This window comes from Saimiri boliviensis, chromosome 1 (assembly GCF_048565385.1).
Source record: "Saimiri boliviensis isolate mSaiBol1 chromosome 1, mSaiBol1.pri, whole genome shotgun sequence".
Taxonomy (NCBI): Eukaryota; Metazoa; Chordata; class Mammalia; order Primates; family Cebidae; genus Saimiri; species Saimiri boliviensis.
In genome coordinates, this window is record NC_133449.1 from 47,709,698 (window position 1) to 47,724,168 (window position 14,471).

General features: G+C 42.6%; 1 protein-coding gene across 3 annotated transcripts in view; it reads left to right on the forward strand.

The window, feature by feature from the left end:
* The window catches only part of ACOXL (acyl-CoA oxidase like), a 384,752-nt gene that overhangs the window by 55,036 nt on the left and 315,245 nt on the right, over positions 1-14,471 (forward strand). For 2 of the 3 annotated variants that reach the window (XM_003926733.4, XM_074396963.1), the window contains exon 3: positions 8,390-8,473. The exons of the other annotated variant lie outside the window; for it this stretch is intronic. In XM_003926733.4, the coding sequence (XP_003926782.1) occupies positions 8,390-8,473 (84 nt within the window). The remainder of the gene's footprint in view (positions 1-8,389; positions 8,474-14,471) is intronic. 3 annotated transcript variants of the gene reach the window in all.

Consider the following 14,471-nt stretch of genomic DNA (forward strand, 5'->3'; position numbering starts at 1 on the left):
AGTAGTCAAATTCATAGATATTGGAAGTGGAATGGTGGTTTTCCTAGCTCTGAGGGAAGGGAGAAGTGGGAGTTAGTGTTTAATGGGTACAGATTTTCAGTTTGAGAAGATTAAGAAGTTCTGGAGAAGGATAGTGTTGATGGTTGCATAACACTGTGAATATATACTCAGAGCCAGAGAATTGTACACCTAAAAATAGTTAAAATAGTAAATTTTGTGTTGTGTATATGTTGATTATTTTAAGTCAAGATGTCAAGGTGTTCAGGAGAGTCAGAGGGACAGCTAGGGGCCTCATGATGAGGTGACATTGGAGCAGATGCCTAAGAGGTGGGGAAGCGACACAGCTGGAGGTCAGCGAACAGCATCCAGGCAGAGGGAACAGCAGTTACAAAGAGTCTAAGGTGGGTATGTCCTGGGCTTGTTAATGGAATCATAGGTGCCATGTGGTGTGAGTAGTGTGAGTGAGGAGGAGAGAGGTGGTGACAACCAGGGAGATGGTGAGTCCCTGGAGTATGAAAGGCCTTATGAGGTATTTGATTTTCTTCAGACTGGATAAAATGGAAAGCCTTGGAGGGACTGAGTGGAACAGGACCTGTCTGACTGGGTTCCCGGCTGCTGGCTTAGGAATATGTTATAGGAGAGGCAGGACTGCAAACAGGGAGCTGAGCAGTTAACAAGGAGAGAGGTGGTAACTAGCTGGGACCACAGTGACTGCAGTCAAAGTGATGAGAAGTGGCAGGAATGGGGATTCTACTGAAAAACAATAAGTAGATAGACACTGATACATGGAAGTGGAGTGAGAGAGAGGAAAGAAAACACGATTCCCTGGTGTTTGGTCTGAGCAACTCAACTAGAAGGATGGGGTCACCATATACTGCGGTGGGAAGCCTAGAAGAGATGTGATGTTAAATCTGAAGCTAGTCTTTAGATGTGATCATCTAAACATATTTGAGATGTTTAGGGGCAAGGTACCAGGAAGCCATCAGCATGGAGATGAATTTAGAACCGTAAGGCCCCGTGGCATGAGTGTTGACAGAGAAAGGGAGACCCAAGAGCGGAGCCTGGTGGGAAGGACCAGAAAGGAAAGTGGAGAGGAGTAGCTATAGAAGTAGGGGACGAGTGGAAGAGGGCTCATAAGCCTTTTACATACTTTACTCCATTAAATGATTGTGTAGCAAATCCATAAAGTAAATATGGTGCTTGTCTTACAGGTCAGGAGACTGAAATGTAGAGAGCAAAGGTAACTTGTCTTAATTTCAGTGGTAAACAAAGCAAAGGCGAGATTCAAGCCAGTTAGCCCAATTCCACAGCTGTGTGTGGTGAAACTCTACACTGCAGAGTCTTTCTGTTGTGATGGGGAAAGAGGAGAGGGATGGGAGGATTGAGTCTTGTAACTCAGGATCTTCCTGAGTGTGAACTGTCTGGTGGGTCAGGGGCTAGAGTGCATCCATCACAGGGAAGTGGCTCTAAGAGGGGCCATTAGCACGGGCAGCCCTCCTGGGTGAGCTGGGGTTGACACTGACCACGGAGGCTGCATAGAGCCCAGCAGGCAGTGACCTCCTGTCTGTATGTGGGGTTGAGGGAGGCTGTCCTCATGACAGCACCTGGGGAGAGGCCACACTGCTTCAAAGGGTGAGACAGGTGTCCTGTTTGGGGGCTGTCCAAACATAGAATGCGGGTGGCATTAGTGCTTTCCAGTGGCTGCCTTCTTGCCACAAGACAAAGCTTGTTTTGGGCACGTGAGTGGAATTCAACCATCAGAAGCTCCCAAAGGGACTACCCAGCAGGCAGGAGTTTTGTGCAGGTGGAGAGGGCAGGGTTAGGATTCATGTTGGCAGCAGCGGCCATGCCCAGTGGGGGCTGTGACTTCTGGGCCACACTGAGCCTGAAACACTGCAGTTTTTTTTTTTTCCTTTGGTTCCTGGCACTGGGGCCAACTTGGCTCTTATCAGTGTTCCAAGTCTGCTTTTCTACCTTCTACTGATGCTATGAGGCTTGGATAGATGAGTCAGTTATAGACAGACACTATACAAAGATGCACAAACCATCACTGGGAAAAATGCTGAAAAATTTCTCACTATCCAAAGTAATATATGTTCATTACAGAAACATTAAAAATACAGGTAAACATCCACCCACAATTGCAAAATTCTTTTGTCCAAAAATAACTGGTAACAGGCTTACATATGCCAATCTGGTCTTTTAAAATATATTATATATGTATTTATACTTACATGGTTTATTTAAAAAGCATATGGAATGGTTATAATACAGTTTTCTCACCATCGTGCAATGGTTATGGGTTTCTGATTTTAGAGTCAGAACAGGGTTCGTGACTGGCCCCTTCACTGAGGAACTCTGTGGCCTTGGGCTAGTTTCTGCATTCTCTGCATCTCAGTTTCTTTCTCTGCAAAGTGTAGATGATAGCAATATTTACCTTAAAGGGTTGATGTGAGGCTCAAACGGCGTAACGCATGTTAAGTTTCCAGACAGTGTTTGGGCACATAGGAAGTGCTGAATGAACGCTCAGTGGTAGTACTGCTTGACCATCGAGTGTTTAAGTAGTCCTGTGACATATTTATCTCTCACGACATAGAATAATGGGAACAATATTTGCTCATGGGCCAAAAATTATAAGCAACCATTAATTTCCATTAAAATAAATGTAGAATGCTGCAGAAAAGTAAGCTTGTACATCAAGCTGGTAATGTCAATAAGATATGTTCATTCCACCACTATCAGTCAATTCTGTAATTACACTAGTAATTAGAAAAACTTTCAAGGTAACTAGGATTTGGTAGTAAGCCTGTGCTATCAAGGGAAGAGGTATTAAAGTTGAGGTAAGAATTTGGAAAATCCTACACTGTCAGGGTCCTGCAATAATGTCATGAAGAGAAAAATATCCTTAGAGTCATGAGAATGTCACCTTTCATCATTTCTACACTGGGCTTTCCTGGAGTAGTCAAAGGCTCTTGAAGAGAACAGAAGTACATGGATATACCCTTTGTTACAGAACACTCCCAGGATCTGTGCAGCTGGCCTACTATGTGGCCCCAGGAACCAGCAAGGAGAAAGAAGGGCCAGACATAGGGGATTTGGTGAGAGGGTTAGATTTTCTTGCAGTGGTAATTGGAGTCATTAGAGGTGTTTGCTACGATGCGGGGAGGGAAGAGGGAAAAAGGAACACAACGTGATGCTTATTTAACAAACGTTGTAGTACCTTGATCCAAATTTACAGATTGATTCAAAACATATATGGAAATGCAAAGGACCTAGAAGAGTTAAAACAATTGTAAAAACCTGTAAAGTTAGAAGACTCACTACATGACTTCAGCACTTACATTACAAAGCTGCTTAAGATCATGTGGTATTGGCATAGGGAAAGACAATGAGATCAATGGAATAGAATGGCAAGTTCTGAAAGATACTCACATATATGACCAGTTGAGTTGCCAAGGCAATTCAGTGGGAAAGCAGTGTCTTTGCAATAAACGATGCTGGAACAACTAGATAAGCATATAGATTAACTTTCATCCCTACCTCATGCTACACCAAAACTAATTTGAGGCTCTTTAGACACCTGAACAGAGACTTGAAAATTACTACATTTGTAGAGTAATAAAGGAGAATGTCCTATTAGGATAGTCAAGGATTCTTGGAGGATACTCAGAAATCACTTGAACACGTTCAAGAAAATATACTGATGAATTGGTCTACATTAAAATTAAAAACTGCTGTTCATCAAAAGACATCATTAAGAGAATAAAAATGCAATGTACAAAGTAGGAAAAAATCTGTAATGCATATATTTGATAAGAACTTATGTCCAGATATAAATAATTTGTACCCATACTATATAAAAAATCTCCAGAACTTGATGATAAAAAGACAGATAGCCCAATTTTAAAAACTAGGCAAAAGACTTTAACACTTACAAACGGCTGTTAAGCAGATGGAAATGTGCTCAGCATCTCTGGTCACCCGAGAAATACAGCTCTAAGCTATAGTGAGATAACATTATACTCCCTCCAGAATAGCTAAAAATGGAAAAGATGGACAATGCTGGTAGAATGCAGAGAAACTAAACTCTCATTCACTGTTGGGAGGAGTGTAAAATGGTACGATCATTTTCAAAAACTGTTTGGCTGTTTCCTACAAAACTAAACCTACACTTTAACCCCACACTTGCATTCCTAAGGATTTACAAAAGAGAAACAGACACATGTCACCAAAAATATTTGTGCGTACATGTTTATGTCAACTTTGTTCATCAGAGCCTGAAACTGGAAGCAACCCAAATGTTCACTAAAGAGTTTCATTTAGACAAATCATAAATTATTCATAGATGGAAACCATTCAAACAGTGAACTATGGATATCCTTAGTTTAACACAGTTGCCTCATTTGCATGGAAGAAGTCAGACCCCGAAGAGCACATACTGTTTCCTACTTGTGTAATTTCAAGAACAGGCTGAAACAGTGAATGGTGATACAAAGAGAAGTGTTAGGCTGGGGGTAATAGTGGCTCACACCTGCAATCGTAGCAATTGAGAGGCTGAGGGAGGAGGATTGCTTGAGACTAGGAGTTTAAGACCAACCTGGGCAACATAGTGAGACCCTTGTCTCCAGAAAAAAAGAAAATTAGTTGGCTGTGATGGCACACCTGTCATCCCAGCTACTCAAGAGGCTGAGGCAGGAGGATCCCTTGAGGCCAAGAGTTTGAGGCTACAGTGAGCTATGATCACACCACTGCACTCCAGCCTGAGCTATGAAGCAAGACTCCATCTCTAAAAAACAAAGAAAGAGAAGAGAACAGTGGTTGCCTGTAGAGGTGGGGACTAGCTGCAGAGGGGTGTGGGGACGCCTGCTGCGGGGAAGGGAATGCCCTGTGTTCTTGATTGATGTGATGGTTACACAGGTAGATAATTGACCATAACTCATGCGCTTAAGCTCTGTGCATTTCACTGGCTGTAAATTTTACTTTAATAATAACTAATAATAAAAAGCTCATAGTGCCTGATGTTTGGGGCAGGGTAGACACAGGAGGCCAGTCAAGAGGCTGTTATTATAGTCCAGGGCACAGGAGTGTGGTGAAGAGATGTTAAGAAGTGGCCAGACTTGGGGGGCTTTTGGTGGGAAGGCCAGGGCTGGTTAGCCCAGGAGGCATAAGTCTTGGTTAGAGCCAGCTCTGGATAACTGAATCTTTGAAACTCATTTATTTGCGCATTGTCCACTGACCTCTTCTTTGTAAAATAATTTGATGCTAGTTAGAACAAAGGACATGTATTCAGTAAGGCTGAGAATATACAACTAAAAATTGAAGCCAGAAGATAGAAGAAGCAAACATTTCAGTTTGGGAACTGCTATTAGAAAATGAAGATTGAGACCTCTCTGTACCCAGAACCCTCAGCCAGCAACATGACCTAGGCTGTCCACAGGTTGCAAAGGAAGTCGTGTGGGCTAATGTAAGGAAAGACAGCTCAGACTACATATCCAACCTGTTCTAAGTCATGGTGGTTTTAGTTGAGAAGTATATATGTCTGTTAGAGACTACTCTGTAAAAACATACACTTTTGCAGAATTTATAACAGATTATTACATCACAATGGTCTGTTACATCAAGTGCTCTTCAAAGAAAGGGGAGTGTTTTAAGAAAAGCTATCTTCTCTGTTTGAGGCCGAATTTATTAAGTATAAATGTGAATAGCTCTAATTTAGGATAAACTATAAGCTTGGGTATAGTATCCATACATTTATGGAATTATTATTATTTAAAATCACTACAAAGTTACATGCTACTATGGAGATTGAATTTGCTTTGAATATATTAAGTGTAAATGAAGACAGCTATTGATACAGTAGAATTGCTGCAAAAAATAAATGCAGAAAAGCACATAACTGTTGATTGATCATTATCATTATAGAGCATTCAGTTAGTGCTGCCATTTCAATGAGAGGTGAAACTTATCAATATTAGACATTCTTTAATTAAGAACAAGCAATCAGAAATAAAATAAGAATGAAAGAAAATAGGGAAATTATGTGTGAAAAAGAGGTTAAAAATACAGACCAGTAAGGCAGTCATTCTTATTAAGCCTATTCTCAGTTCTGGAACTTTGGTTTGGCATCTTGAAATGGATTAGTACAAATAATGCTGAAATCAACATCAGAGAATTAATGGCGAGCTCCTATTGTCATTTCCCATCAGATCTAATAGCAAAGGTCACTATCTCCTGCAGAGAAAAGAAAGGGAAGTAATTGTCATAGATAATTTGTAATGCTCTATGGTGGCTAAATTTCAGGTTGATTCTTTAGTAAATGTCCTTGCAATTATTTCAAATGGTGAGTAAAAATGACCACAGTTGAACACTGTTAATAGCAAAGTCATACACCTGCATTGACAGTGTACACGAAGAGAATGAAATATGAAGAAAGCTATGAATGGTTGGAAATTAAGGGGACAATGCTCATTCCTGATGATTTTGGTTTAGCTAAAACAGAGCTGGTGGCAATGAAGGGTTTCTTGTGATGATTCTAGAAAGGGTGACTCTCAGAAAGATGAACTGGGGGGGCCCAAGAGAGGTTGACGTCAGGTGCTCTTTGGGGACAAGGCTGGTGGTGAAAAATCGGGCCAATGAGGAAGGCTGGGCCACTCAGAGTCCCATGCCTTCCTCCGGCTTAATAATGAGGAGCAGGGAGGGCTGGTGGCAAGATGTGCTGATGAAAAACCTGAAGCTCTGGATTCCGATACTGGATACTGCTCTTTGCTTACCAGGTGACTGTGGTGAGACAAGTCATTTGACCTCCCTGAGCCTGGGATTTTCTATCTGTTATGTGACGTCAGTCTTTTCTGTCCTGTTTTAGCCTCCCAAGTAGGGTTGTTGGGAGAATCTGTGCAACAAAGGACACTTGGGCCCTCTAAAAAAGTCTGCAAATATCTGCTTTAGTTGTCTTTTATTATTTGTTGGTAATAACTTCAGCAGTGTGAGCTGAAGCTGGAGTCATGCAGGGGTTTATGCTGAAGCCTGGAGATATTTTAGGAAAAATCAATACAAGATGTATTGAGTTGGAGCCATGATAAGAGTCATCAATCTTGACAGCCTGCTGTTTGATCAAATTAATAATGCTTGAGAGAAACATCGTAAAAATCTGTGGGAGGGAAACATCTAGAGTGTGTTTGGAATAAGAGCTTTAGCCAATGTGGAAATTGAAAGACATCCAAGGAAGGTTAGTTATCATCCTGCTGCTGGTGGAGCAGTATACACACACACACATACACACACACACAGACACACAGACACGCACGTACACACATGCATACATGGACACGTGCACACAGACATACGCACACACATGTACATACACATATACACATGGGTAACAAGCACCAGATTTTTTGCCTGGGTCTCAGAAGAGACTGGCAAACAAGAACAACTAGTTCTGATTTCAACAATGGACAGCTGCACTTTGACCACTCAAGGGCCCACCACCTTCTAAGGAAATGCTGGCTGCCTCTGAATTTTTAAAATGAAACATGTACAGTGTTTTTGCCATGTCTCATTCGTCACTGGTGGAGAAGAGTATGCTCGTATAACCTTGGGATTTGTTGCTGTTGTGTACAGTGAGTGATGAGAGGGAATTGGGACCTCATAATTTTTAAATCATCAAAGCCCTGAGATGGTCTACAGATGCAAAGTAAAATTACTGCTTTTCCTGTGTCCAGAATGCTCTCGGACGTTCCCAATCCTCCATCCTTACATCAAGATTGTCACTGAAGCTGGGTGCCATGGTGCATGCCTGTAGTCCCAGCTTCTTGGGAGGCTGAGCCAGGATGATTGCTTGAGCCCAGAAGTTCATGTACAGCCTGGGCAACATAGTGATACCCTGTCGCTACAAAAAAAAAAAAAAAAAAAAAAAGAAAAAAAAAAGATTGTCAGCAGGGTTCCAGCCAGGTGTTCTCTGTTGGTTGAGACATCAGTGCAGAGAGGCTGCGGGCTGTGGCACACATTGGAGGAGCTGGAGAGAACCGTGGGGGTGCTGGCCTGTAAAGGGAACACCAGGAGCTAGGAGGGACAAACCTGGAGAAGGCAAAGCAAGGCAAGAGGTGAGTCAGTCACAGGCTGGCCTCCATGCAGATGCAGATGACTATTGTATAAGAAGAGTCATTAACACGAACATGGTTAGAGACCAGAAAGCCACATTAAAAAAAAAAAAAAAAGATGAAAATGTTTACTTCAGTAGAGCGATGGAATTATTTCTTAATTCAAAAATTGCTTTGATTGTGTTTATTTTTTCATTATAAAAGTAACATGCATTTATTATAAAGACTGTGAATTTAACAAGTCAGAAAACCATAAGGAAACCTGGATATTGAGTCTGTCATGTTTTTAGGCAGAGAAAACAAAGAATTTTGTCAGCCGAAGCCTCGTCATAGGAGAAGTCCTTTCCATGGCGGACATGGCCACAGGAGTGAAGGTGAGAGGTGTTGGCCACCTGCCCTGCACCAACTCATGCTCGCTTTGCATGCCAAGGAGTGAAAACTATAACTACGTGAACTCTCTCAGTCTATATAGTGGCACAGGTGTTGGTAAAATGGCATACCTCAAACCCCATCCCTGGCTGCTTTTTTTTTTTTTTTACCATTATATCCTATCCTGTTTTTGTTTTTAATTTGCTTTTCTTCTTTGTACAGTTTCGTTACATTGTGTCAATCAGTTATTTTCCTTTGTCTTAATTTTATAAAAACAGTATCATAATCCCTTGTCATTTTCTTTTTTCACTTGAATATTATTGCTAAGATCGATCCATATTGTTGTGTATCCCTGTATTTACTAAATTTTAAAATAAAAAACCTTTTTATTTTGAAATAATAAAGCTCACAGAAAGTTACAAAAATAGTACATCAGGTCATGAGAACCCTTTAGTCATGGTGACATCTTATATAGCCGTAATGCCATGTAAAATCAGGAAATCAATATTAGTACAGCACTGTTAAATAGGACGTAGACGCTATTCAGATTTCACTAGTTTTTACATGCACTCAATTTTGTGTGTGTGCGTGTGTGTGTATAGTTTTATGCAGTTTGACCCCATATGTAGATTCATGTAGCCACTACCACAATCAAGATATAGAACTGGAGGGGTGCGGTGGCTCACGCCTGTACTTTGGGAGGCCGAAGCGGGCGGATCACCTGAGGTCAGGAGTTTGAGACCAGCCTGGCCAACATGGTGAAACCCCGTCTCTACTGAAAATACAAAAATTAGCCAAGTGTGGTGGTACATGCCTGTAATCCCAACTACTTGGAGGGCTGAGGCAGGAGAATCATTTGAACCCAGGAGGCAGAGCTTGCAGTGAGCCCAGATCATGCCATTGCACTCCAGCCTGGGGGACAAGAGTGAGACTTCATCTCAGAAAAACAAAAAAAGAAAGAAAAGAAAAAAGAGATAGAACTGTTCCATCATCAGAAAGAAACTTCCTGGTGCTACCCCTTTACAGTTTCATTTGGCCTCCACTCCACCCCTGTCTTTTGGCAACCACTAATCTGTTCTCCATCTTTATAGTTTTGCCATTTGGGGAATGATATAGCAATGGAAGAATGTTTCGACCACTGTATAATATTCCTTTTGTGTGAATATACCACAGCATTTGTTCATCCACTTTCTGATGTTGTTTCTAGGATTTTGGTAATGTGAAAACTGCTGCTGTGAATACTCTTGTCCATGTCTGGTGTTGAACATGGGTAAAACCTTTCCTTAGGTATTCAACTAGGAATGGAATTGCTAGTTACAGGATGAATGAATGCTTAACTTTAAAGAGTAGTGTTAATCTATTCTCCAAAGTTAGTGCATCAATTCTCATTCCTACCAACAGCATGTAATCGGATTCTGTAGATCCATATCCTCTCTCATACTTGGAATTCTTAGACTTCTCCATTTTTGGCAAATTTTTATAGAATGGCATCTTACTGTCTTGAGGGAAGACAATTATCTTACATCCAGCTTACCAAAGATGGTGAACAAAATAGCTCAGGTGGGTGTGTCTCCTGCGGCCACTCATGCTACCCAGGCCTTCCAGCAGAGAGTCATTCTTGGGGGCCTCCTTTCCCTCCCTGGACACCACTGGGTCTCAGAATAATTTCTCATATCCAAACACCCAGTCCCGATGTCCCCAAAGAGGAAAAATTACACCTAGAACATGAAGACGAAATGATCGGACAAGAAGCCAGGTCAATTGGCAGTGAGTCCAATATGCTGGTGATTTCAGTTTGGTGTAGACATTGTCTATGGGTAGGTAGGAATTAAAAACAAAGGAATCTGTGAGGGTCGTCTTGGGTGGGTGTGTCCACCATCAGGTTTTTCCAGGAAGACTAGGCTTTTGTGATTTCAGCCAGGCATGATCTCCCTTCCCTCTTGGATGGGTTGGCTGTGGCTTTCAGAGAGAGCAGTTAGCTGAGATGCAACATGTAGATTCCCTCTCAGAAATACCAGAGGATTCTCATCCAGATTCCTATGATCCCAGTTTGTGCTTTTACCATACTGCACCCCCACTCCACCCTGCCACCTCCCTTCTCTTTAGCAGGCCTCTGTGGATTGTGACCATAGGGATAGCTCCACAGGTGGTGGCAGCTCTCTGGGTAGGGAGCCCTCTCCTCTGGTTTCCAGGGTCTTGCACTGAGCTTAGTCCATGGAGTTGCAAAGGGAATGTCTGAATGAATGAGGGAAGGGGCAGCATGTGGCTTAAAGCAGACTTAAGAAGCATTTTATCCAATTGCAATGTGTGTATCCTATTTACATCTTGGTTCAAACAGCAAACTATTTGTAAAAAAAAAAAAAAAAATTGTGTGTCAGTTGGGGAAGTCTGAACATTGGACATTGGATGATATTAGAGAATGATTACTAGATTTTGAGGTGGGCTAATGGTTTTAGGGCTATGTTTTAAAAAAGAATCTGCATCTTTTACATACATATTGGAAATATTCAGGGAAGACCTAATATGATGTCAGGGATAAACATCAGGATAGCCTGGGGTGTAGGAAGGGGAAGTACATGGGGGTGGCTGGGGGGAGGGAGATGAAGAAAAATGGGCCATGAGCTGGCCATCTTTGAGTTCATTGCTTCTATTTTGTTTGATTTTTTTCCATAATACATTTTTTTTTTTGAAACCTTCTGAGTATCCTAGAAGGAAATTGGCATGGACTTAAAGAAAAAGTTGTTTGAAATAACTCTGTGCACACTCCACTCTCCTGTTTAAAACCTCTTTTTCCCCATTACGCTTTAGAAACATCCTCTAATCCTTGATGTTGCCTATGGGTCCTTGCAAGTGTGGCCCTGGTCACGTCTGTTCCACTTTCCCCTTCTTCTGGTTCCCTTTACCCACCTTTGGACCACTTGCTACCAGCCCTAGCTTAGTCTTTCCCCTCCTTCACCTGGCTGACCCCTATTCATTCTTCATGTCCCAGCTAAAGTGTCCTTCCCACAGGGATGCCCCTCTCAAGCCTGCAACTTGAGTCCCATCCACTCGCTGTCACCTGTCTTTGCTTTTTCTAGTTTTCTGCCATAACCTGTACCCATTTTGAATCTATGTATTTATTCATGGAATTACTTTATTTCTCTTACTACCACTAGAGGGAAAACTCCTTGAAAACTATAACCCTTACACAATACTTGAGTATTAAATATATACACAAAAACAAAACAATATGGTGGTTTCTCAAAAAGTAGGACATAAAAGTTACTGTATAGCTCAGAATTCCATTAACTGGATACACACTCCGAAGAATTGAAAGTAGGGACTGAAGTAAATACTTGTGTGCCAATGTTCATTGCAGCATGATTCATGATAGCTAAAAGCTGGAAACAAGCCACATTTCCATCAACAGAGAAGTGGATAAACAAAATGTGGTATATACACATAATGGAATATTGTTTAGCCATAAAAAAGAATGAAGTTTAGACACATACCACAATGTGGATGAACCTTCAAATTGTTACGTGAAATAAGCCAGACATAAAAGGACAAATATTATATGAGTCTGCTTATATAAAATATCTAGAATAGAAAAATTCGTAAAGACGGAAGGTAGATTAGAGGTAATGAGAGGTGGGAGGGAGGGGAGAATGGGAGTTATTGCTTAATAGGTACAGAGTTTTTGTTTGCGATGATGAAAATGTTTTGGAAACATTTGTGATGGTTGTACAACATTGTGGCTGTACTTAATGCCACTGAATTGTATGCTTAAAAGTGGCTAAAATGGCAAACTTTATACTATATATATTTTGCCACAAATAAAAGTAACAATCAAAAAATATTAACCCTGCTGTCCCACACATCAGTAATTGTAGGCGATTTTTTTCTTTTATTTTCCTGGAGCTTGGAAACCCTAGACAATTAGAGGAAACTATAGATTGTGCAGCCCCCAGGAGGACTGTGGCTGTCTTTTCCACTGGTGATGGAGGAGATGCCAGGAGGGCATGTGGTATGCTGGAAACAGATCCTGTGAGCTCTGGGTCAGTCAGGGGTTCCCTAGATGCCGCTGCCAGCTCAAGGAGCCACTGTCTTTCACAGGAGCTGGCTGTCAATCTGAGAAAGAGGTGTCAGCATCAATTTATCAGGATCAGCTATGCCCTGCATGTTCAAGCCCCTTTTCTCTCTCTCGGTCTGTTTATCCAGTGGCTTTGCATTTCCCTAAGTACTTTGGACAAACTCATTTGTACTCACATAGTCAAGTGCTGGCAGGGCCGGGGGCTGGCTCCAAGAGTGGCTCACAGCGACAGGGGTGAGCACACTAGCGAGGTACCAAGGAAAAAGATGGTCTTTATTGGTGCTTTGAATCCCCACTGTAGCTTGTGAGCCAGCCCAAGTTTCCTGCCAAAAACATGGATGCAATCTGGAAGGACTCTAACTAAGGCTGAAAGAAACCAGTCATGCCTCCTTTCCTGCTTCTCTGTGAGTGTCTCTTTTCCCTTACTTGAATCATCCTACTATCTGTCTTAGCCTGCTTGGACTGCCATAACAAAATACCATGGGCTGGATGGCTCAAACAGCAGAAATTTATTTTCCCGCCTTTCTGGAGGCTGTAAAGTCTGAGATCGGGGTCAGGTTCTGGTAAGGGCTCTTTTCCTGGCTTGCGGACAGCCACCTTCTCATTGTGTCCTCATTGGTGGAGAGAGGTGCTGGTCTTTTTTCCTCCTCTTTAAGGGCACTAATCCCATTATGGGAGTCCTATCCTCGTGAGCTCATTTAACCTTGACCATTGCCCAAAGTTTCCATCTCCAAATACCATCACATTAGGGTTAGGGCCTCAACATATGAATTTTGTGGGGAAAAAAATTCAGTCAATTTCTGGGGTCCCACTGTCTAAAAAAACACTTCCAGTTTTCTATTTGTGGAAATTTGCTCTTGGAATCAGGAGATTCTGAATACACTTGAAGTCTCTTTAGGAGACCCTTGTTGGACTGTTGTGTAGGAATGGCCTGGCCTATTGCAGCCAGGAAGCCAGCTGGCTTCCTGCCCGTGGGATAGACCTCACTGGTCCATCATGGCAGGAGGACACTCTGTAAAGATGGCATTGCTAATGCCCATTCATAGGCTGTGTGTAGATTTAGATCAGTAATGCCTACAAGGATCCCCATGCCAAGCCTGGCTGGCAGCAGGAGCTTCATAAGTGGTGGGGACCGTAACCTCCTGGGACGTGGCTGGGGACCCAGCCCCACAGTCTTCCAGGTAGTAGCTCCGTTAGTGTGTTGAGGTGCAACCAGCCTGCCTTCCCAGCTCTAACCCAGCGGATTTCCCTTCCATTTCAGGACGTCTCCTTTTACTCTTTATTCAGAAGCTAAGAAGCCCTGCCCTAGTTCCATCCTTTAGCCTCTGTGAGCTATCCTGGCTGCACCTCCCAGCCCTCAGCTAGCTTGCACTGCGGCCTCTGGAGGCTGCCGCCGGCCCTCATTGGGCATGTTGTGACCATTACCTCATATGCTCTATGTCATAGCTGTCCTTTTTCTTCCCTTGACAAGTGAGAAAGGAGAGAGAGGGGCTTTCTCAAACAAGATGGGTGCATGTTTGAAACTGGAGTTTTCATTAGGTGTCTCCCCACCAACTCTACTTTTTCTCTCTTATCATTGATTTTCACAGTCTCTCTCAGAGCAAATGGTCCTCTCTGTGTCCTGTTCCCTGAGGTCTGCTGGGGGCAGGACGCTGGGTAATCTGACAGGAGTGCCGCAAGTGTCCTCCGAGAGGACCCTTGTGACACTCCCAGGTGATGGGTTGATGCCTACCTTCCATCAGCCTCAGTATTTCTGTTTCAAGGAGTCCATCCCCTCCTTCTGGCCCCTCCCAGCCCCTTCTCCAAGCAGTTCCACTGCAATCAATAGGTCCTCATCCTCCTGAAAACTCAGGTTACAGACCCAGGTGTCCTCCAGAGTCCTTTCTTTCCTTCTCCCAAATCCATTCCACCAGCTCCGCCTCCAGAATCTA